Source organism: Colletes latitarsis, chromosome 6 (genome assembly GCF_051014445.1).
Source record: "Colletes latitarsis isolate SP2378_abdomen chromosome 6, iyColLati1, whole genome shotgun sequence".
NCBI lineage: Eukaryota > Metazoa > Arthropoda > Insecta > Hymenoptera > Colletidae > Colletes > Colletes latitarsis.
This window is the reverse complement of record NC_135139.1, coordinates 11856603-11882620: the sequence shown is the minus strand read 5'-3', so window position 1 is coordinate 11882620 and position 26018 is coordinate 11856603. Positions and strand designations below refer to the sequence as shown.

Genomic DNA, 26018 nt, shown 5'->3' with positions numbered 1-26018 from the left:
TATACAAAAATGATAGATAATCAATTATGCAGCCCTAAATATTGCAATACAAATTAGGATACGGTGACCATTTATTTAAAAAAACAGTTCTTTTCTCCAATTAGCTGTCTTTTGGATTTACTTAGTTTCTCAAAACTCTGTTTTGTCCTTTTTTTACGCTTTAACGAATATTTGCATTAGTTTAGAAAATTATAAAAAACCTACATTTTTGCCTAACTATAGCGCTGGAATGATAAACGGCTGCAACTAATCCAACACAAAGTTATCAAATTAAATATTCCACAATTTATGAAACAGTATAAAAAGAAATTTCGTCACATAATAAAAGCTACAATAACCTAGATTAGTCCTTTATTTGTCCTTTGGACAATATGGTCACCGTAAATGTATGTCCGATTAGACCTCCTAACCTACATTTTTGCCTAACTATAACGCTGGACTAATAAGTGGCTGCGACGAAGAGTGTAATTTTGGCACGAGAGATTACTTACATTGTACATCGAGGAGTATGCTGGCGTTCATAGGCATTGTTAGTGTGACGTGACGCGCGACACAGGCGATTGTTGCATTGTGATGTCCCCTTAGAACCTTAAGGTGAGCCCCACTGTGCCTGCCAGACGTCGAGGGCAACACGGTCAGATTGTCCGGCGGTTGCTCCGGTCCATCCAAAGTGGCCTGAGACAGAGTCATTCCCCATGCTAAAACTGGCGGTGGGTTTCCACCCTCGGCAGCACATTCCAACGTTAACTCTGAGCCCTCCTTCACTGGCACGAACTGGTTTCCTGGATCTAACCTTCGCCCATCTATCAGCAGATACGTCCCCCGGGGCGCCTCTGTAACAAATCCAACCGTTCGGTGAGTTCTTCGACTCGTGGCTCCCATAACGATGAAAAATCATGCGAACGTACCGGGGAGCCGGAAAGATTGCCCCTGGATGGGATTCAGATTCGGTGATCAGAATTTTTTGGGGAAATGTTACATCACCGTTGATCAAGCATTCGTATCGTAATGATTAATAGCATTCCTATCGTGAAAACGTATATTTTCGTATAATTTCCATCGATCCGCGAACCTTCCACGAGGGCAATCTTCAAAGCCCTCTGACGAGGAAGTATTTTATTATTAAAGTCGACTTACTGCTAAATTTCTATCGTCTAATAGAAATTTAGGTAAAATATGGCGCAAATGTGTACGCGATTTGATAATAATTTGCAAGATTTGGAAACGGTGATTTTTTTTTTGTGAATCGTTGATCTATTTTGTGAAAAATGTGACAGAATCTTCAGTCGCGTATACAAATATGGAACGCGATTAAAAATTTTTTAAATAGAAGTTTGTAACAGTTTACGAACGATGGAATTCGCCAGTCGACTTAATCTCTGATTACACGGCACTTTGCTTTTCAAGAAAATGAAAATAACCCGTTTTTAAACTTTATAGAACGGGAGGACGAAAAGTGGATTTAATATGAAAATGTGGAACGGAAAGAAATTGGTTTCAACGTGGTGCAGCGTATAGTAATATATAGTGCAGTACCATCGTAGAAACAGATTTTCAACCGAATAAGGTGCTGTTAAGCGTATTATGGGATTGCCGGGAAGTAATTTTCTACGAATTTTTTCGAAACAACGAAACCATCGTTCGCTAAAGTATTGTTATTTCATAAATTGAGAAATGCTGCCTTGGAAGTTGCAAACATTGTTTGTAATTTGACGAAAAATAAGAGCATTAAAATGGATGAAAATAACCTGTCTGCCGTATTCACTGGACCTCCAAGCAATTATCAGTTATTGTTGGAAGGGTAGATCGACGAAATAACCAAACACACTTTAAAAGTTACAAACACAGGTTTATTACGAAAGAGACTCACTCTACACGTGACACTGCACTGTGAATAAAACGATATTGCGATGCTCGCGCCACTAGCGGTCGATGCAAAAACTATACTACGAAGAGCGCTAATTTCAAAACATTTACTTTAACAATTTTCAATATTTTGAAATTGTTGAATACTTCTGCACATACTTTTATCATTTTATGTTCATTTTATACAGAGCAAATATGTCGGAAAAAATTCCATTGTATATGTGGATTTATTCTGAAGAATTTTACTAAATTTGCTAAAAGCGATAATCAAGTAAACGTAATTTAATTGTAAACTATTTGACATAAACGTGTACAAAGGAAATTAATAGAAAATGTAGGTTTTTTCGAAATATTTGGTATAAATTTGCTAAAACAGAGTTAAATGAACATATGGAATTTTAAACGTATGTGCCAGAAAAAGAAAGGAAATAAAAGTGTAGCTTTATTAACATTTTGACATATACTTTTCCCGAATTAATGAATTTAGAGCATACATTTATTTCCTAATATTTGATATAGGCTTGCCAAGGATAAAATATAGGTGAAAATATGAATTTATTTCGACGAATATAAAATGTATGCGCCAGGAACGACATAAAATGAAAGAGTGATATTTCGAAGTATTTTATATAATTTTTTCTAAAAGGCATACGTGAAAATATGAAGTTGGTTTGAAGAATTTTTCTGTTGGATTGTCGAAATTGATGGCTTTATGTCCTCGTTTATTAATACATTTCCTCCTCTATTGTTACTTTCATAATATAAAAAATGTCCATAAATTTCAACACCAGTTTTTAGTTTATAATTTATATATAAAGAAATTGTTCATGATAAATCTCAACTTTTTGCGAAAAGTTTGTAAACAAATGAATTAAATTGAAACAAATGCTAGGAAGAATTGACGATACAAAATGTCCGGTTTTTCGCCTTGTTACTAGTTCCGATGAATATTTCATAAGAGTAATACGAAACGTATCGCTGATACTGTATTAAAGAAAGAGAAAAAGGAAGGCATAAATCTCGAACAAAAATGAAAGAGAATAGCACGGTAATAAGAATCATGTTTTCCATTTAAATTGATCGTGTTTATGTAATCCAAGAGTGTGCCAAGCGTTTCAACGAGATTTTTCTCGTTCCGGGTTTTCGTTCTCTGCCGATAAGATCCGGTCACGTTCATTAAATTCCTCCGTGCTCTCGATCTTGCCAAAACGGCTGCGGGAGACGTTCCTGAAATGGATTATAGAAACGAAAACGCGTGCAGATTTTCTGGAGCATCGAAATTGCAATCTCTGTCGCGTGTTCTGATTTAACGCAATAAACCGTACGTCCGTGTACCGCGTTACATTGATTCGGTATCGATTAAAATTGCATTAACAGTCGTTCTCTAAATTACGACACGACAATTTCGCTCGTCGACAGGCCAATAAATCGCTAGTTAAAGACAGAGGATATTAAATCAGGTTCCGCTGGTTGAACGGTTTCGCTTCCTATCGAAAATAGCACGTTTCCCCGAGTACACGTTCTATCAGATATTTTCCAATTTTTCCGATAGGATGTATCGGAGTTGAAGCGGTTCATTATTCACGGGTCTGTTCATTTCAAAAGTATCGGGAGAAACGAAAACAACGAACGGGCAACAAGAATCCTTTCCTGCTTCTCATTCACGTCCTCTATCCGCAATTTCATCGGAATGCTCGCGATAGCGGCTTTCTGTGTAGCGAACCATCCAAGTTCCGCGTTTCATTCCGTAAACTGAAAAAGAAGTCCGATCCTCACGGTAAATCTGCTCGCACGGTTTCAATTTTCATCCCTCGTGCTTTCCGTGAAAACAGTGCCCTCCCCCCTGCCCCGTTCGGCGTTTCGAATATCAGCTAAAATAATATCGTTAACTTCCTATTCGGGCCATCGCATTAAATTTATATTTCTTTTATTTTTTAACGACTCTACTCAGCCATACTCGGTACAGCAGCAAAAATGTAAATCCAAGAATTGCGTTACAGCGAAGAATGCTCGAAAGGAGATTTTAAGAGTAAGGCTGTTTTACAACCTACGCCAACCTAATTATAACTTATAATCTAAATTGGACGCAAGATTAACGAAAGTAATTTAATCTTGCGAATGAATTTGTGGGGTCATCGTTGCCCTACACAAAGAAGCGCATAATGCCATCATATTATTCATAACATTACAAGCGCTATGTAAAGTGAGTTTTTAACAGCATAGTATGTAAAGTTTTAAAGATTTATTGTAATAATTTTCATATAGAACTAAACCTTCTATGTATAACGGTTCTTTAATAATAAAACAACGTTTGAGAATATTTCTTGTGGCTGTAGGTGGGATGAAATGTTCTGATATTTTTATTCGCGATGCCCCAAATATCCCAATCTATGCCAACTTATATATCAATATTTGTATTCTTGAATTTATATCGTTTAATTTGCCAATGCACAAAGTCCATTATTTGTTACATTGATATAAAACATGTACTGGAATTTGGCTATTTATTTAAAAAATTTTTTGTATAGACTTATTAGCATTTTGTTGCATATTTTGCTATGTTAGGCACATAAGCCATTAGAGACAATAGAGCTCTCTCAATTCACAATGAAAATAGTCCCTGCAAAGATTACAGTAATTTCGATCTCCGTCAATTAATCATATTTATAATGTAATTAAATCTAAATTAAACAAGGAAAACAAATACGATCATGCATTTATTCTATTTAAACGTAAAAGATCAATTATGATTATTTAAAAATTTTATACATAAACGTCTTCGACCACATATCGATTATCTTGAAACGAGTAGGCAGAAAAATGTTTTTAAAAAAAACTTACTTCAATATTATCAAGCAAACTATTTTCTTTCACCCGAACGTAAAAGCAGAAGATCAATTTTATAAATAAATTAATTACCAGTGAAAGAAATATGGTACTCGTTCGAAACATGTTGCGAATAACTAAATAATTCGAGCAGAAAATAAAAATTATCTCTTTCCATTTACTTTTAATTACTGACTGCGCATGTTTGACCACACGATACAGTCGCTCGACGCGAAATTAATTATAATTAAACTAAAACATCGAACAAATATCTGTGTACAAGTTTGTAGAGCAAATGATACAAAGCTATAATTTGCCGATATTATAATAATGAATTTCTGTCAAGCGTGCAATAACTCTAATGTTTACTGGACCATTCTACCGGTTCCTAGACTTCCACGGAACCAGTTTTTATTGTACTAACAGCAAGAAAGGTCGAAATTTGTCAGCACTCGGAACTAGGTCATCTTCGGTCACAAATAAATGTTAGCTGCTACGTCACCCTTCCTCCCACTTCTCTGAATATTTGCCTCACGGTATTTCTATAGACAACGCATCATGATCCCACAATATTGCGCGTTTATTTGATAAATTCCAGCCTTCTTCGCGATCCAAGGTATTATTTTCTGCCTCCGGAGGAATAAATTTTACCAGTAATATTTCTTTCGACTTTCGTTCTCTGTAAGAGAACTCGTAATTGTTTGCTCTGAAACTTTCGGTCAACGATGTAGAAGACATTATGATTTGTCACTTTGAATAACTCTCTAGTCCAATGTCTCTAAAACGAAAATATTAACTGCAAATGTTCGAGAAACTAATGTATCTCATTTTATTAAAAAAAAATTCTTCTAGCATTTCGTGTCGTTCCATAACTGAATAACTGAAAAGGATGAATGAAGGTAAGCTGTTCACAGTTTTATGCACAAGATAACCAAAAATCGAATATATTTGTTTCAAAGGAAAGATAAAACTACACTTTGAACTGCACAAAAAAATCTTATAATAGAGACTACTAAACCATACAAAATTTTCGTCCACGATTCTTTTGTATTCTCCGGGCACAGATATAACCTCGTTCAATTACCGGAATCGTGCTGTATACTTAACCAATACTGGTTCAAAGTTGCGTGGAACCGCAGCGGTCACAAATCCGGTCAGGGTTAAATTAATGTAAAATAATCCTGGAGTGGATTGCATAGAAAGGCCAGACTGTGATTACTTTACGGGCGTCTCTTAGGGCTAAGAGGATGAACGATAACGAAGTAACGCAGACGAAAAGAAACTTTTATTCTGAATGCTCTTTTGAAAGATTCAAGGTGCGACTTGTATGCAAAAGTATGACCGCGGAAAAAGTCTACCCGCAGCGCGACGCTAATTTTGATGAAGCTTTGTAGGTTTGTAGAGCAACGCGGAGTAAAAGATACGTATTTTTTCAGCCGCAGTAACTCAAGCTTAAAGGATAAAACTTCGAAGTCTCGTTTCGGTGGCGCTGTTTCCAGAAATATCAGAAACACAACTTTAGCTGAATTTTTATACACTGTTGAAACTCTACAGTAACTATAAAGCGTCGTAATTTTTGTTTCCCATTAAATTTAATTCTTTATTATAGCCTTCAAAATAAAAAGAAATTTAACTCGAAGAGATATTCATACTTCGACTATATGTCATGTAAAAATAATTTTTAAAATCTTTCCTTTTTTGTTGAATGATCAAGAGAAGTAATGATGAAGAATCTGAATAATCGTAATGAGTTAAAATAGTTGATGTAATAACGCTTCAAATTTAAAATAATACAGTTAAGAAGAATATAGACTATATTAAGGAGTAAATAAATTACAATTTATTTTATTGCAATAGTTTCTAAGGACTACGTAAGTTTAGCTGGTTCGATTACAAGCTACTTCACTTGTCTGGAATGATCACATTCTATTTGCTCGAGCACCGTTAGACATATTCAGCTTGTCGGACCATCGGTGGGTCAATTCTACTTATTTGGTCAGACGGTACGCTCTACTTCTTGACGCCCCCAGAGACTCATATAGTCTGGGACATCGCTATTAACTCCAATGACTATCGAGTATTCACCATCGACTTCTACGACATCCAATTTGAACTTATCGACACCTTTGACACCCAAGTTTTCGCTATCCACTTCAAAGACATTCAAATCGTCAACATTGTACCACTCATAAGTAGTTCCTATCTTTTACTATATATCACGGAATAGTATTTCTATTTATTGATTAGGGATCTACAATCTACAGTACATTTGGTAAATAATTATATTACGAAACATTTAATTATATTACTATTCGAATGTACGTAATATATTTTATACAGTCGGTTCGAAATGCTTTATACGAGTCATTTACAAAAGACACGATCGTGTCGGAGAGAAATTATGGCTGTAAACGTTAACCAAGAGATTGTTTAACGTAATTCTAAAGCCACAGATCGATGTGGAACTCGTGGTATTAAAAACGAGCATATTCTTAGTCATAAATTTGTTTCTGAGAGTAAATAAAGGGCTGTTTTACTGCACGGTTCAAGGATCTTTTGCACGAATATCATTTATTTATTGATTACGCGGATCGAAGAATAATTTTACGAAGTGTTCGTGAACCGAGAATCCCACGTAGAAGAATATATTTGTAAAAATGTTTGAAAGACAAATAATGTTCGACTTAACGTCGAATTTCGCTCGTTGCCCAAGTTAATTTATATCGGTGAATAAGATTGAACGTAACAGTGAAATGGACACGGTTTTCTATTACCTTGATGAATAAGCATGCAGTTACTTGAGCGTCTTAAGTGGGAGGATAGATCGACTCCGGTTTATAACTGGAAGATCGTATCGTCGGATTTGAGAGCGTACGAGGAATCTGAGAAAAATCCAGACACACTTTGCATACACTTTTCGCCTCAATTTTCAGTCTAAAAATCACGAACTTGCTCCCTTGGAAAGGTTCCAGATCCGTGTAATGCGATCGCGAATCGAGGAAAGGAAAGGATTCAGAGGAAAAGACGGTTCTCGCAATGGTGGCTATATAATATATTCCCTCGCGAACATACGGTCCTCTCTCGAGCTTGAACAAATGCCCCAGCTCTAACGAAACCTGCGAAATCTCCCCTTTTTAATTTGTTTGACTCGTGCTTCCTTTGATTCAGAATCTGTCGATCCGCGCAAAAATTCCAGCGTTCGTAGTTAAGACAGTCGTAAAGAGAAACTGGGTTTCTTTGCGTCATTGGCTTTCCAATAAAATGTCTTTTCAATATAATAATTTAATACGAAGCTTGAACATTTCTGACATAAATTTGTTCCCTATTATCTGGTTTTGTATTATATCATTTTAAACGTAAATTGAGTCTTTCAGTTTCAAAATGCACCGATGAATGCATCTTAAGATTTCATATATTCATTGGCCGAGCAGTCGATAGAGGAGATCCATACTGACGAGGTAGAAAACAGATAATAATTTATCTAAATATGGAAATTTCTGGGTTCTTATTTTTCGTAATTTCATAAATCAAAAAGATCATCCACCTGTTGTACGCGTCCTATCGAACGAGAAACCTTGCAATACGGGGTTAATTTGAATATAGGATATGTACAGCGTGCCGGCCGAGTCCGCGTCGACAAATTTAATCCTCCATTGCAAACTGCGACACACTACGAGCCTAATAATAAAATTCTGTGGAAAGTTCAATAAGACAATTTACAGTATTTTTTTATAAGGACATTTAGTAGAATACAAATTTAGTCACTCACTGTTCGAGCATTCATTGAATCATGGATTTATAAATAGCTAAGAAATAATTTTCTAAGTTTGAAAAACTAGAATAAAATTTATTCAATAGAAAACTCCTAAAAGCATAATAAATGGATGATTCGATAACGACTTTTAATCCTCTTCACCATGCAGAAATATTTGTAAAAATTGAAATTATATTTTAATATCAACAGTTTCAAAGACCCCTTGTGAAAATTAATTTGAAAGGTCCATTTATAGCAGACCTTTGAAAAAAAGAAATTTGTTTGGTGCAGATACAACCGAAATAAAAATCTTTTTCTCCGCGAAGATAAAATTAGCGAATCAACTGCATAAAAACAAACACCATATTTTCCGTAGAAAATTTTTGTTTGTCTGTGATTGCGCCTTGTACCACGTATATTACAACTCCGTCTGTGCTGTTTTATATTTGCCAACGCGCTCTTCGGGAAACGTCCACGTAGCGCAGTTCGTTATTTCAATTGTTAGTTTTCATTTATATTTCCAACGCCCTGCAGCATTTTTGAAGAAAAATTGTTCCGAAGTATTCTCTCCTCTATTGTCTACTCTTTAAATTTTCTTCCGTAGTTTTTTTATCTTGCTAAGTCTAATTTCACCGGATCTTTATATTTTTGCAACACACCGTGCAAGCAATTTTTTCATTTTTCCATTTTGTTGGATTTCTAGAGATTTATTAATTTTGGTACAAAAATATTAGCTATTTTAGTTAAATGAATATAAAAAGATCAGTATTGGGAACGATTATTCAAATTAATTTCTATCAGTCAAAATACTTTATTTTTCTAGAATCATCCAATTACTGGAACAGTTTATTTCTTGGTAAATAAATAACAAATTGTGAATTTTACTGAAAAGCAGTTCGGATAAGAAACGAAGTTTCCTATTCAGTCTAATACAACTGGTATGACTAAAAAATTTAGTAAAATAATATTAAATATTGCAAAATAATTATTCTATCCAAATTAGTCCTCGTGAAAAGATTTATTCGACAGGACTGTTTAACGCGAGAAAAGAACAGTTTCCCTGAAAGTTCGTAACTCCAAAAACTAATTTCTTTTCTAAAGGTGGAAATAAAAACCAGTAAAAGGTCGAGACTTTCAAATAATTCGTTAAATGGCGCCCGTTTGCCCAGTTCATAACGTATAATTAGCAGTTCCTTTTATTTCCGTGGGCCTTCTTCGTCGACAAGCTCGTCGAGTCGGGGAAAAAATTCCCAAGCGCGCGCAAAAAAAAAAAAAAAGAAGGAAGAAAAATGAGAAATCGAAGGGTATCGCGGGGCAAAGTCGAATTACCCGTTGACGGGGCTGGTTTTTGCCCTATTAAGTTCAACCATCCGAAAAAAAGCGTTCAATCCGTCGGAGCTCAAACGAACGCATCGCAGATTTTAACGTAATAAAGCGGAAATAAAGTGGTTTAACCGATCCAGCACCCGTGTCCAGCGGCATCGATCGTCGATCTAGGTCACTGAATTAATACTGTGTTATCTATACCGACGGCCCCGCGTATCGGTATCGCGTGTTGCGAAACACGCATAGACGGGACGCTGTCGAAAGGGATTTAATCGCAGCAACGGAATCGAATTATACTTGGAAACCATTGGGCACCGACCCCGTTCGTTCCCGCGTATATATCGTTACCGGTTGCATTTTCATTTCATCCCCCTGAAATTCCTGTTTGTTCGATTCGTAAAATCCAACCCCCTCTCCGTTCGTTTATAAAATGGATCGCCGTTACCTTCGACAATTATACGGCTCTCGGCGCGTCGATAAAAGTTCCTTTGATTACCAGCTCCGCACCCCCTCCCCTCCCCCCGGCGCGCTAGTGGATTTTCATTCTCGCGAAATAGCAATCCCGAAACTCGCTGCCGGGGCTGTTTTAAACAATCGCGATGCTCGTGTTATTCTCGTTTCGGTTGCGACGCCGCGCCCTGGGAAAAACGGAGTATCATGAAAAGCGACGAGCAAAGAGATTATTACCGTCGGACCGTGTATATGCGACCCGTATGTATAGAGAGTACCATTCCCTACGGAACTTCCCGGCCAATAATAGGTGCAAGGCAGCGCGTTTAACCAGCGAAGAAAGCGCACCGTGGGGCGTTAATACAGAAACATAACGCTAAAAACAATTTCGAACCGTGCCGCGCGCGCGTTTCGCACATATGGCGCCACGTCTGCCCGAAGGAGGATTCCCCAGCTATCTATGGCTCGTAAAATTTCACAATATCGCCGCCTCCCGGGTCCCTCTTCGTCGATCGATTCCCAACGAGCGTCAGAAGAAACGCTGAGAACTGTTTTAAACGACGGAGATTAACTGTAAGGCGGGGGTGGAAATCGAAATACGGAGGGTTACTTCAAACTGGATGGGGGTTTTTAGGAAATTGAAATACGATCTAAGGTATACAGGATTAGGGACAATTCCAGTCAACATTAAACACATCTTTTGTAATTTTAGATTTTTATAGGATTTCTCAAAGTCAATGAACAACTTGCATAGTATGCTAATTTTTGAAAATATTCCACTGGCTTGTTATTTAGATAAATTTTAGGTAATTTTATGCCAAGTTTATTACTCTTAATATGTTATAGCTTATGTGAAATTAAATGCTTCTAGTTTCGGATTTATTTAACATTATGACTGTCACGTCATCGATATATGACAGGAGTTTTCACTCTGGAAATAAAATACTATATTCTTAAAGAAAATAAATTTGAATTTTAACGAAGTTACGAAAATAAATACCACGACAAATTATAAGTTATCTAATTTTAAAAAATCGCAACGAACATCAAAAGAAACGCCAAAAACTATTTTAAACAAAGAAAATATATTATAGGAGGGTAAAAATCGAAGTACAGGGGCTTGTTTTAAACTGGATGGGTTTTTAGAAAATTGAAATACGATCTAAGGCAATAAGGGAGAATTCGAGTCAACATTTTGCTAGTTTCTAATTTATTTAAACAAGCACTACACAAGCAAATTACTAGCTCCGAAACTATCCTTTGTAATATCGGGCTTAGAAAAGCATAAACAAGTTGGTTTTGATACTAAGAGTTCTCTCTCAGTCTTCGAATATATCACGCGTGTAAACGATATTTCAAAGAAACTGTTTAACTGTTGGTTAATTAAATTCAAGTCGAGCGTTATAGAAATCAATATTAAGTAATTTCACGCTACAGCGATTATTTGTTGCGCCTGAAATCCGGCAGTTTGTAGAAATTGAAATATGCTACAGCTCGTGTAAAATTAAACGCCTATAATACTGGCGATTTATATCATCGTATCATTTAATTCAAATTTATTTAACCCATTACCGTACAATGACGAGTCTGACTCGTTAAAGTATTTCATATCAAGTCTTGTATATTAAAATCAACACATTTTTACATTCACGAGGCATTCGTAAAACAAATTTAAACAAAATTAAATCGTACGTTAAGGGGTTAAAGAATGAACACTCTATTCTACTAACTATTTAAACAGAAAAAATCTTTTATATAAACGTTACAAAAAATTACACTTTATACACGAAATTAAAATTTCTCTAATAATAAAAATCAAATGAGATTTCATTCATTGCACACTTATTACCATAAACGTTGTAATTTATTTATCTGTGAAGATATTATTACATGCAAAAATTCGTCTCTGTTAATTTAATTTAGACCAAACATTGTTCCTGAAATATACAATTGCGAATGTACCCTAGATCTTCGAAATACGAAAGTATACACACTATTATTCCCACGAAATAGTTCTATTTGGTTAGTTGGGATCTTGGAACGTTTATCCGAAAGCTGAACTTCCCCTTTGTGTTGTTGGCTGTTTGGAGATCTTTTAGAGTACCGGTTTCATTTTGCCGCAAGACAGAGCGTACATAGCAAGACGCTGTTATTTGAATTAATAGGGTACTGAGCTCGCACGAGTAACTGCGGCGGGTGCAACGAACCGTTTAGTTGGTAACGAGAACAATAACCTAGGTTAATGTGTAACGCAAGCAGCGACGAACGAAGTATCAATTGCGGAGTAAATTATGCGACGTGGAATTAAGTTGCCCACGGTTGAAAAAGCGATGAAGGTTTTGATTCACATCGTTAAGTCGCTTGATTGTGTCTCGAGGAGATCATTATATCCTTTCCGCAAAGTCGATCCTCGTTTAACTTTTCGTTCAGCTTTTGTTTCATCGACTCCTTTACCGAGCCTTATTTAATTTACAACCCCGCTTTTGCGGGCGCTCGTTACTCGACGGCAAAATAATAACTATGAAATATATTTAGGAACAACAAGAAGCGGAATTAACGCGTTAACTACCGGACCAATGGCTGTGATATTTTTTACGAGGGCAACGTATTACTTTCAGACGGTTCAAGACGATCGTTACCGTCTGTATATTGTTTTGTTTTTATTTTTATTTCCTTTCAAGAGGGAGGAAGAAGCTTGCTTCGTGCGAGTGAGATTTATTATTTAATTTGATTCTCGTCTCTCGAAATCGGAATAAAAACTTGACGAATAATTATTTGATAACACACGTTCTCGAGAATATATCGATATCGAGATCGTTTTAGTTGTACGTTTCGATCTCAGACACTGGGATTGATGTGATTGGAACTGAAAAGCGTGGACCATCGAGCGACATCGCGTTTTAGAAATTCCTTTAACGGAAAGTAACGCAGCCCGTTTGGAAACATCCCAGAAAGAAAGTGGCTCGTTAAGACGTAAACGTCTTCTGACGGCTAAATGACTTTCAAAAACATCCCCGCCGTTTTCCTGGCCACGGGATTGCCGCGTCTTGCTGTGAATTATTTAACGTGTCCCCGGAGTTTCTCTATCAACGAGTCCAGAGTAGAGTCTTCAGCGGTTCCCTTCGTTCCAGCCGACCATCGCGATACCATCTTTTAACCATTCGCCATTAACGTTGGAGCAATCTTGACCAGTACTATTTACTCGAAAATTATCAAAAATTATATATTGTAATTTATCTAAAAGTGGTGTACTTAATTTCTTTTGTAATAACTACGAGCACTATTCAAACGAACGTTTTCAACCCTCGGTTGCCAGAAAAGCACATAGTAATTTATGAAACACTAATTAAATTAATTATAATTTACGGGGAAAAGAGGTGGTACACTATTCGTTACCAGCATCCTGCCTTGAGACGCTCGAATAATTATTTTGGAAATTCTGGTTCAACATAAATGTATATTACCGTGTGGTTTTCTTAGTTAACTTTGCGAGGGTAAAATTATTTTAACGAGATAGCGCAATTATTGTTTTACGAAAATTATTATTAATATTCTTTGGATCAAGATTTCTGCGGAATAACAATTACACTGTCTCGTTAAAATTATTTTACCTTCGCTAATCAACTAAGAAAACCACGAGATAATATAGAATGTGTGATGAACCAAAGTTTCTAAAGTAATTATTCATGAGTTTCAAAATAGAATACTAATAACGACTAGCTCACAACGGCAAAAATTATAATTAATTTACTCGAAATTAACCGTTAAATTATATTTTCTGAGAAACAGGTTTGAAGTTATATTATTTTAGAAGTACGTTCGTATTTTATTTTATTACTGTTTAACAATAAGGCTAGTGAACAATTCGAGAAAAATAAAATAAAATACTCTGTAATAGAATTTCATCAGATGAGACAATAAATAAAAAAATGGTAGAAATTAATATAAAATCGCAATGAAATTTCGTCACTGACTGTGCTCGATTTTCGACTTCCTCGCAAGTTCGACGGTAAATTGGCCCCATTACCTGTTCCACGTGCACTAAGTCTCCTTAATGAATGACAATGAATCATTGGGTAACGACTATGGCGATGGCAAGAACCGAACGACGCGACGTTCTATAAACGGAACGGCTTTAATTTAATACAAGTGATATTACGAGCGTTACGCTAACGAGAGTGACGCTGAGTAATCGCTGAGAATGGGATGGGAGTTATGAGCGAGGAAATTTCTAGCGAACAGAGTCGAATACTGTTGTAAGAAGACTGCCCCTACATTCAGTGAAAAAAATACCAGTTCTCTTATTCTTAGACGAGGAATAAAAGTTTACGAAGACAATTCTTGTTATGAAACAGAGACGCGTTTGTCCAGAATCGAAAACATCAATTTTTAAATAATAGATACAATGTAAAGTATATATAAAGTATATATAAAAGTTTCCTCTTGATAATATAAATAGAAACTAAAATTAAAATTTAGGGCTCAGTTTCTGGAGCAATTAATCCTTCGAGTATTTTTTAAACTACCCTAGACGCTAATTTAAACGATATAATTTTGAAGAAACCGTTTTTAAAGTTTTCAATAAAATTTCTAAATATGTAAATCGTTCACCATTTCACCAAATAGCCTGTAACTTATTTTTGCGAATTGAACCTTAAAATTCTACGGAGATATTTTTTAAACGTACTTCTGATTTACAAGAAAATGGATATTTAGGATCTCTTAAGAGATAACTTTTCGTTTATTTTAGGGACGAGTTTGGTGCGTTTTCCCAGACGAACACAATTCGATGGAAAAGAAGAAGGGCAGTGCTTCTTTGGACGATTCTACGCCGGATATACTAAAGAAGAAAATCGAAAGGCCCTTGGCATTTAATCGTGAAGGTTCACCGAAGAGGATGTCGAATATCGTATCGGACAGCTCGATCGGGACAGGAATTTCGTAGGCTTCATAGAGCGCCGACGTCTTTTCCAATAATCATCTGGCTAGCTCGGGGCTAGCAATAAATAGACAAGATTTAGAGACGTTACCCGAGGATGGCCCGTGGGAGAGTTCGCAAGACCGCACGCATGACTGCGTTCGATCGGTTTCATCGTCGTCTTCGTCGCCGGTGTATCTGGTGCGGAAAGATTAGCTGGCTCCTTTACCTTTTCCTTCTCCACGACGAGATGGAAAGTTTGCTTATTCTGGCCGATGGCCTATCTTTCCTTCTTTTCGTCGCTCCTTTCGATTCGCCATCTTCCGATCTCGTCGTCGAAAAGGAAATCGTTTCTAATAAGGGGAATACGCTGACGACCCCAAAAAAACCAATTCTTTTTTCATCAGTTCCGAAGGCATACGGGAACCCAAAGAATCGTCCGTTTCAAAGGCTGCTTCAATATGGAAAAAGTTTATCGAGATTCCAGGATGGTATTCGTATAGAGAATTATATATTTTTGACGTCGTGGAAACATTCGATTGAAAGGCTATTTTAATATGCAAGACATTTTTCGAGGTTTCAAGACCGTCCAAGTGTTTTTAAATAGAATTCTATTTAGAAATAGCTATGATGGATTATTGGTGGAAAATTTATTTTGACAAGTGGCTTCAAAGTACCTGGCCACACAGTATATTTTCGTGAAAGGATTTTTTTTCAAGAAAGCGCGTAGGATTTCGGGGATATGTGTATCCATAAAAAATGACTGTAAGTGACCCCTGCGATTGAAAATAATTTTTTTAGAACGATTTGAAATTTTTTAAGTTTGTCGAAAAATTTGTCCACCTATTCGAATTTTTTTTTCGAAACTGCGTAGGATTCCGGGGGTCTATCTATTCACCAAAAATGATTGTAATGGACCCCTGCAACTGCAAATAATTTTTTCAGAACGATTTGAAATTTTTTTTTTTCACCGAAAAATTTAGACACCTACCCCCTGTCGATTTTCCTTAAAAATTCGTTTTTGATTTTTAGTAATTTTGTTTGACGTCCCACAGAAAAGTTGTCTAATACTTTTTTGTAAGTACCCATGAGCTCTACTTCACAAAAAGGTTTCATTGAAATATATTCACAATTGTGGGAGTTATGGCTGTTTGAAAATTGGACCATTTTTATGGGGTTTTCTTCATTTTGCGGGGTCAAGGACCAACTTTTCGAATATTTTTGTGATTTGTACATATTCTCCATCAAAATACGCGTAGTTTGCTTTTTTAAACATTAAAATCGTCCAATCCGTTCAGAAATTATGACGTTTTAAAGATTCGCATGAAAATTCGGGCAGACATTTCTGGCCAGAAATTATATTTTCGGTAAGGATTTTTTTTCTCGAAACTGAGTAGGAATTCGGGGGTATGTCTGTTGACCAAAAATGATTGTAATTGACCCCTGCAACTAAAAATAATTTTTCCCGAACGATTTGAAATTTTTTAATTTTGTCGAAAAATTTCACACCTTCTTGAATTTTTCTCATGACAGTGGGTAGGATTTCGAGTGTATGTCTAATGACCAAAAATGATTTTAATTGACCCCTGCAACCAAAAATAATTTTTCCCGAGTGATTTGAAACCTTTCAATTTCGTCGAAAAATGTAGGCACCTACTATCTATCGATTTTTCTTAAAAATTTGTTTTTTATTTTCAATAAATTTGTTTGACGTTTTACAGAAAAGTTGTTAAATACTTTTTTGTAGGTATTTATGAGCTCTACTTCCTCTCAAAATTTCAATCCAATATATTCACTATTGTAGGAGTTATGGCCGTTTGAAAAGTGGACCACTTTTATGGGGGTTTTCTCAATTTACGGTGTGAAGGAACAACTTTTCAAATATTCTTGGAATTTCTACATATTCTTGGCCAAAATACGCATTGTTTGCTTTTTTAAACATTAAAATCCTTCAATCCGTTTAGAAGTTATGATGTTTTAAACATACGCCTGAAATTCCAGGGAAACATATCAATGGTATGGTCAGACAATAGATTTTCGGTCATGAATTTTTTTCTCGAAAACGGTTAGGATTTCGGGGATATGTCTATTGACAAAAAATGATTGTAATTGACTCCTGCGGCCAAAAATAATTTTTTTAAACAATTTAAAATTTTTTAATTTCGCCGAACAATTTCAGCACCTACTCGAATTTTTTTCTCGAAAGTGAGTAAGATTTCGGGGGTATATCTATTCACCAGAAATGATTGTGACTGACCACCGCAACCAAAAATAATTTTTCCAGAATGATTTGAAATTCCTTAATTCAATTTTTTAATAACTTCTTAACAAAGCCTCAATCAAGAAATTGATATCTTCAATTTTTGTCTTATTTGGGCCTCTAGAATTTCGCATTAAAATTTTTCCCAGGGGTGGCCGAATACCCTGTATGTTTCAAAATTTTCTTCGAGTACAGTACGCTTTTTCTTATAAGTCAGAAATTAAAACTGAATAATCACTGCGGCCAAAAATGAATACGACGAGTGACTAGAAGTGCGAAAGGTAAATATGGGAAATTCGAAAAGTTCCTATCGAGTAATATCGAGCACAGGATTGTTTCGGCGCGGAGGAAGCAATGAAACAATAACCAGGCATTTCCGTTAACAAAACACAGGCATAAAGGTCGGCCTGGTGTGCATGGTAAGATGAAAAGCATGAATTAAACGCAAAATGTTGACGCGTTCTGCGCGGTCGTATGAAATGCTTACGAGTACATGCGCGTGACCGAGCGAGCGAGGTATGTTTGCACGCGAATGCTCGATGTCTGGCTGCATCGCCTGCCGCCGAAAAGAATACCTCGTTGCGTTCCACGGTGCACAACAAAGGAGCAACAGGTGCGCGCACCGAAAGAGTAGATGCTCAAAAGAAAAACCGGCCTGGGGAGACGGTAATTTTTTCCTTCCCCGACGGTGGGTATAATGTGTCGCCGTTTCAAATTGCGCCGCAGTCGAGACGAATATTCTCTGATATTTTTCAAGACGGTATTCTAGCCAGACACTGCGGACTAATTGATTTTTTTTAATTCTACTTTCTTTCAACCTGAGAATTAGAAAATATTTTTTTTAAAAATTTCATTAAAATTCGTTCGAAATTCCTAAATTTTTAGTAAATTTTTGAACACTGAAACCACTATTATGGTGTATTTGTACCAAAGATATTAAAACTGTAGATACTTGAAGAAACATGTAATGCAATAGAAATAAATATTTATTCGTTCCCTTATAGAAAACCATGATATCCAGTTGAATAAATTTAAAAAAATTTTTACAAATTATTATGTGGAACCGTCGTAATCAATTTATCGTGTTCCACGATGGCGACATTATTTGGTATAATACATCATAAACATCATAGCTGCACATGCTATGCGTTAAATTATAATTGGGCCACGTACAAGAAATATTTAGAGTAATCCTGGAATACACAATGAACAAAATATAAATCTATTGTGCTTACATCTTTGTAAGTCAAATAATCATTCACAATTTTTGTATCTACATTTCTAATTATTCATCATGAATTTAACGAACAACACTTACGAGGAGATTCGTGACTGGGAAAATACAAAGCACTCACTGTTATATATGTTCACTATATTTCAACGTGTAATAGATTCAGTAGTGCTTCATTATAACTAGTGTTTACCCATGCACTATGCGAGAACTACTTCCCCAATATATTCTGTTTATCCACTGTCTGACCGTACTGAGATTCATAATATTTACCACCCAAATACTGGCCTACTCTAGTTTCCATATACATATAGCAGTCCATACAGTAACCTATTTTATCTGAACAGTATCTAACCGTCTACTATGGAGTAGAAACCTACATATAGTCCACTTCTATACATTCATAAACATTTCGAGCAATTATACTGATTGGAAACGAGACCGTTTAACGACCGATTCTGTTCGAATATTTGCTTACATTATGAGTTAGGGAACGTAATAAATCCAGTAGGCTAGTTTATGGTTTTCGTTTAGACTGTGTAACGCAAATTTTTTATTTAATTTGAAATTTTAAAATCGTTGCATTTAATTTCGTAAATTAAGTACGCGGAAATTTATCTTTCGCCAAAGCGAGAGTTATTTTTAAAGTGTTAATGAATACAATGTGAAATAAACTAGACAGTGACGACGGCGAACATAGAAGCACTTTCAAATGCTTTCTGAAATAGTCAGGAGGAATTAGTATTCGCAGTAACGAGATAAGCACCGGTTCAGAAACCTGGAGTTATATGCGCGAAAACGGTATTAATGCCAGGCATTTTTTCTCCCGGAAAATGGGCGACTGCACTTTAAGAATTCACGTATACGTAATCTTGAAAACTCTCTCAACGAGAAAAAATTCAACGGAAACCGTGAATTGTTAAATTCGAGAAGAACCGAATTAGCGGTTTAATTATAGAAAAAAATTAATATCACAGATTCTTCGAATTAATCAACGCTTCATTGTAGTCCTAGTTAAAATATACGAATAACTATGATCAAGTATTAAAAATGGATCAATGCAGATTATATGTTTCACTGTGTCAATCGATCGATAAAGAGTTTCATTAGACTTGCCTCAGCGTATAATAGAATAATAAATATTTAATCATTCCTACGTATCGAGGTCAGCTCTAGGGCATGCTCAAGAATCCTGTTAAATTAAAAACGAAGTTGCAAATTGAAATACTTGCTATGCGAAGGTAGAAATTATTATAGTATCATCAAACATAAAAATGGCACAAAAATTTAAGATGTTAGTATAGATTAAATCACCATGTGTTATAAGTCTGTGTATATCTATTACAGTTAATAAACAAAAATCATTTAAGATACATAAGCTCACACAATAAAATAGAAAGATGCAAGTGAATTATTTAGCTTGCCCTTAAAAAGAAATTTTACTTCAAATCGATAATTAGTTCCAGAGAAAACTAACATTTATGAAAAAATGAAATAAATATACAATCTATAATCCAGTGTCCATTGTACATCCGACCTGTGATCAATAGGAACCGATAAGGAAAAAAATAATAAATAATATTGAAATAATTTAATCTTTCGCAGTAGAATTGGTCGGTTAAAAGTCAGACAGTAAGAGAAACAGATCAATATTTGAACCGACACGTGTAAATAGAGTATACCAGCACATAGTCAACCAAAATACAGACACTATACTAGACATGTAGCTGAATTTATAATAATTTTTCGTAGTAGAATTGGTTGGTTAAAAATCAGTAAGTAAGTGAAATAGATCAATACTTGAACCGACACGTGTAAATAGAGTATACCAAGACATAGTCAGCCAAAATACAGAGGCTATACTAGATGCGTGGCTCAACTTGCAATAATTTCGTACAGTGGAATTGGTCGGTTAAAAGTCAGATAGTAAGTAAGTGAAATAGATCAATGCTTGAACCGACACATGTAAATAGAATATACTAAGCATAGTCAGCCGAAAGACAGACTATACTGGATACGTGGCTCGACTTATAATAATTTATTAACCAAGTTTCTAGAAAGTGTTACGAGCGATATGCAAAGTTTTGTATTAATGATAACTACTTGCAGCTTTCGGAGAAGTACGAAACAAAAAGCTCGCGTTTCCTCCAGCTATGTCGGGATAGGTCGCGTACCGGATACTCTAATTTCTCTCTTTTGGTTCGACGACAAATCTGCGCCATTAAATACAACCCCGCGTAGAGTAAACAAGCAAGAAAGAAATTCTTCAGAAAACTATAAGATACTCTCGCGTCAATACTTTATCATGAATACCACAAATTACGGGGCGAACCCGCCGCGGCGAGGAGGGAACGTGAAGAGGTTGGCTTGACGTCTATCCAGACAGGTTTAAATTTTTCAAGGGGTCTAGCCCGAGCCATCGCGAACGGAGCGGATTCTTTTAAAATGCAAATGTTCACCGGAGGACGGCGCGCGAAAGAAATGTTACTTCTTATAAAGCAGAGATTGTCGGCCTCATCGGCGAGGGATAACTTCGTAGCTCGCGATAAAAATCCAGCGCACGGCCACCTCGAGTCTAAGACCTGGAACGGAGTCCTCGGTTCGTTTAAACTAAGCATTAAATTATCCCTGAGAGGGGTCCGGTGCAAATTAACACGCTAAAACGAACCCGAACTTTCCACGGGGCGGCCTTAAATCTTCTAATCCGACCACGAGTTTGGCCGGGAATGTCGTCGAAAATGATAAATCGCCGCACGTTTTGATAATAACGCTTTATGTGTCGCGCCGAGTTGGACAAATTTCATTCACGAGAAACATACTCTAGTTCAATACTTGGAATATCTTATAAAATGAGCTTTGTCTCAGAATGTTTAAGTACGCGAAGGAAAAGGCTGCTCGTAAATATGTTATAAACATAAGAAATTCTTCTTTTAAATAAAACTTGCGACTTTTTTCATAGACTGTGAAGACAAGCATCGCATCACTTGAATCTTTGAGAACGTTGTCACAGACTAGTTTGTCGCAGTTTGCATAAAATTTCCTAGTCCTCGTGCACTATCATATTCCTACGCTGTTGCACACGTGGCAAACTCTTACAACTTTCTTCCTTCCAGTTTGATATCGTGCATGAGCAGTTCCGGAAGTGGAAGTCAAAGACGGTTCATCGATTGCGCTTATGGGTGTTTGGAGCATACTCTGGATGCCTGTCCTTGTGGAAAAATTCCTCATCACCTCGCGATCGATCTTGAATAGTTGAGAAATACATTCTTTCTCGTACTTGATGCAAAAATGTACCGCGTCGATTTGTTCGTTTCTTTGGCGTACCCTTGTCTAATCTAATAAATTGTATATTCATTTTGCAATCTATTTTTTGACACAGCTAATACCTCTATTGTCAATTTTCAGTTTTCAGGATTCTACATCGTTTATACAACGAAGTTTACTTTTTGAAAATTATATATTCATCAACACTCGTTTTAAATGGTGCTTCACTCCTTACCTAATGAACATAACAAATATTACCATTTATGCTATCTTTTATGTTTATTTTAATATTTACTTTGAACTTTTACAGAGTATTCATCCTAACATTTTGATTTTTGAGATATTTACACTAATCTGATACAAAAGAGGTTCAGAATAAAAGTTAACGAATACTTTGAGAAGAACAAAATACAATAATACAAATTTCGAGAAATTTTTTGATTCTCTAAGGAGCTCAGATCACCTTGATTTTTTTTAATATAGCATTACTCCAGAAAACGTATTCAACGGTCTATTACACAATGATCCCGAATGAATTTTTGCCCAGAACCCAGAATGTGCGATCAACGAAGAAAAATTTTCATTCATAAACTAACATAAATCAGTATCTATAAATGTTTTAAACTGACATTCGGGCGAAGAAGCCTGTCCTAAATGTAGTTTCAGATCTAAAAACGTTATTCGTTAATGAAGACCCAGACGGACACAGAAAAATTCAACAATATACAAGCGTGTGTGCCATCTCTCCGTAGTTCGGTAGCGTGCTGATTAAACGACCCACGAGCGAAACGTAAATTTCCACGAAACGTTCAGAAACTCGCACAATGGTCGAACTCCGACCCCGACGCCGCGGGAGGAGGCGTCGTCGCGCAGTGTGAGACGAGAACGCGCGACGCGCAAAATCAGTCGTCCTCGCGAATGCAAACTACGGGGACGCATGCATCGATGCACCGGGGCGAAATGACTTATTCAGTCGTCGGCAACCTGATTCGAGTCGAATTCGCATACGAAAGAGGAGCATCCACCCTGGAAAGTGAGAGAGAGAGACGGTTCGTCTCAAAACGCCCAGGCATCTTTTCCACGCTAGTTCCACGAGACGCGCGTATTTCCTATAGGAAATCTCGGATTCCCCGATGGCCGCGAGGGGGATGAAGAGCAAGGGAAAGAGCCGCTCCGCACAACACCGGCGAAATTTCAGCCTCCAGCGACCGACAGGCAGCCCCGACAAGCAAACAGGCAGCCAGGTAAGGCAGCCAGACACGAGCGATGGATGAGATGCTAACGAGACGCGAAACGATCGACTATTCTCGCCGGGAGAGAGACGAACAAGTCGGGCGTGAAATGGTTTTCCTTTTCCACTCGAGTGTCCGTGCCACCGACGGTCCGAGTTCATCCCCAGCGACAGAGTACGCGAGCCTCGCGCCATGCTGTGCCAACGATTAGTACAGTTTCGGTATTCCACGGGAAAAATAATTGCCTGAACATCACACCGATGAGCAACTCCGAAACGTTATTTTTCCAATCTTGAAGGCATCGTCTTCCTAGTCGATTTTAAAATGTAACTTCGTTCTTTAACGAAGGTACTTTGTCACTAAACAAAGAAATTAGTAGCTTCTATTTACTGTCTAAGAATCTCAAATAGTACAAACTATTACAATTCTGTAGTCCATGACGTTTTTATGTAAGCAAATTTAAGGTAAGTTTGCACATTGTGATAACTTTATTCTATAACGAAAGTACTTTGTCACTAAACAAAGAAATTAGTAGCTTCTAAGGATCTCAAATAATACATACTATTACAATTCTGTAATCTATGAAGTTTTTATGTAAGTAAAAAGGTAAGTTTGAACCTTGTGAAATTATAAGTTGAAACAAATATATACTTAAAGTATGCATATTGTCATTTTTGACCTTATGATTTGAACAAAGAGAATAAAATAATGGAATCATAATGGTGCAAGTCCATCCTTGCACTTTTTTTAAAAATTTTATAATCATTGTAGAAAGTGTAAATCCTGTTTTCGAGAACCATACTTATAAAACAGCGACTACCATCAATTTTAAACTGTAAAATCGACCGAAAATGAAAACCACAATTCGCCAACAGGTTTTGTACGATATTCGAACGAAACGATTCGATCGTGACAACGTTATTAGTACGAAACCGAGTTCGGGGATGCATCGTTGCACGCTGCAGGATTAACATCGAGATCGGAGGGAAGCTGGTGGATCGTTCACCAAACAATTTCCCATTGTACCAATCTTCCGGAGAAGCACATGAATCAAACAGAACTTTCTGGCAGGACCAACAGTGTAAAATGCTCACTGGCGCGCGATTTCACAGAGACTCCATCGTCTCCGCGTCTAACGAATCCCCCAGCTGCATTTTCACAAATGGATTAATCAGGTTCTGTCGATAACACCGAACGGAAAGTGCACTTTGGCGCGTGTACGCTCCGCCTTCGAGCCACGGTGCAATAATTCCGGGCGGAAAAGAAGAGAAGCGTAGACAAAGAGACCTCCGGAGCTCATCGTCGCGGTATCAAACAACGGAGACTCGCGCCCCCTCGCAAAAGACACGGTTATTGCACGAGTACCCTCGGGTGGAGTACAGGTGAAGTTTCCTCCAACGCGAGATCGCTTCTACTCAACGATCTTCGCGTAAACTTCGATCGACGGGTACTTCGTTCGCGTCTAATCCGCTAATCGCGATAAAACGAGGCGACGTGAACGAATATCACACTGTTATCTTGCAAAATGCAAAGACAATTCGATACACTGGCGAACAATTATAGGACACAATTACTGCAACTAAGAGTAGCAGACGAAATTCGACCCGAACTATTTTCATCGCAGGGATATTCAAAACATACAATCCATATCTACTAATGAATAATTCATTATATATTTTCTATCAATATGTCATGGTTAACAAATATTTATAATTATTATTTTTACTCTTAACCCCAAAAAAAAGAATTTTCACCACGTTTGCGTCGCTATCCATAAAATTAATTTTCAAGAACATCGAGATAGAAATTTACGAATGTACAAATTTTTTTATTATTTGAAAATAAAATTCGATTCTGCTGACAAGAAGATACGAGTTTCGGATGAACGCGAGGTGGTTGAAGTTCGATCGCCACGTGGGACGAGAAGTTTGTAGGATCGAAGCATTTTGAAAGATTACTGGACCGGAACGAAGGTTTATTGTAACAGGAAAAAGGTGACGGATCGTGAAAGTGTAGGATACCAGGCGCGGAGGAGAGATGATTTGAGAGGATTCAGGTGTAGTGCTTGAGAAATCAACCGTTCGTGAATCTTCGAGAGATCCGACTCGATTTCGGATATTGCGGGGGCGACGCGAACAGGATCAAATACTTTAAGCAGTTGTATATCAACCGCGTGCACACGGATAGCGCAATCTCTGGCGATGGTGGAGTAGTTCGGCGACGTGTACGTTGAATAATACCGGAGCTGGTGCAGAACCCTGTGGGACGCCACCGGAGACAAAGCGCTTGGCAGAAAATGTCGGATATGGATTATGAATCGTAACTTGTTGCGAGCAAGGTGTAAGATATGTGCGGAACCAGTCTAAAGCAGTGTCATTTATACTTAAGCTACCGAGCTTAGTCAGCAACAAGTTATGATTTAGAGAGTCAAATGCTCTGGTTAAATAAAGCGACACTGTACGCGAACGTTGACGTTCAAACATGGTCGTCGTTTAATTGATCGACGACTGCTGCAGAACCGTCGAAAAGTTTCTCAAGAAAATCATAACAAATTCTCTGGTAGACTTTGAAGATAAAGTAGAGGTAGAACAAGAAATGGAATAAACGATAGAATACTTCCAGGGGGAAAGAAACGAGACAAACGAGTTAGAAAACTATAACAGAATGTCAAGAAAGAGATAATATGGAGAAACATATTAGTTTCCGTTTATAATAAATATTAGATGTCTAGATTGTAAACGTCGAGGAAAAGAATTTTATTTATTTCGATGTTTAATAGCTCGAATGCTCTGATAAACAATTTCAGCAATGTTACCTCTGATACGTAACGAAGGAGAACAAATTATTTTGTTACAAAAAAAAAATTTGCGTGGTATGAATTTCTGTGATCG

At 36.8% G+C, this 26018-nt stretch overlaps 1 protein-coding gene across 2 annotated transcripts in view; it reads right to left on the bottom strand.

The window, feature by feature from the left end:
* The window catches only part of Tei (irregular chiasm C-roughest protein teiresias), a 506172-nt gene that overhangs the window by 206551 nt on the left and 273603 nt on the right, over window positions 1–26018 (bottom strand). For both annotated transcript variants that reach the window (XM_076766980.1, XM_076766981.1), the window contains exon 6: window positions 492–833. In XM_076766980.1, coding sequence (XP_076623095.1) covers window positions 492–833 — 342 coding nt within the window. The remainder of the gene's footprint in view (window positions 1–491; window positions 834–26018) is intronic.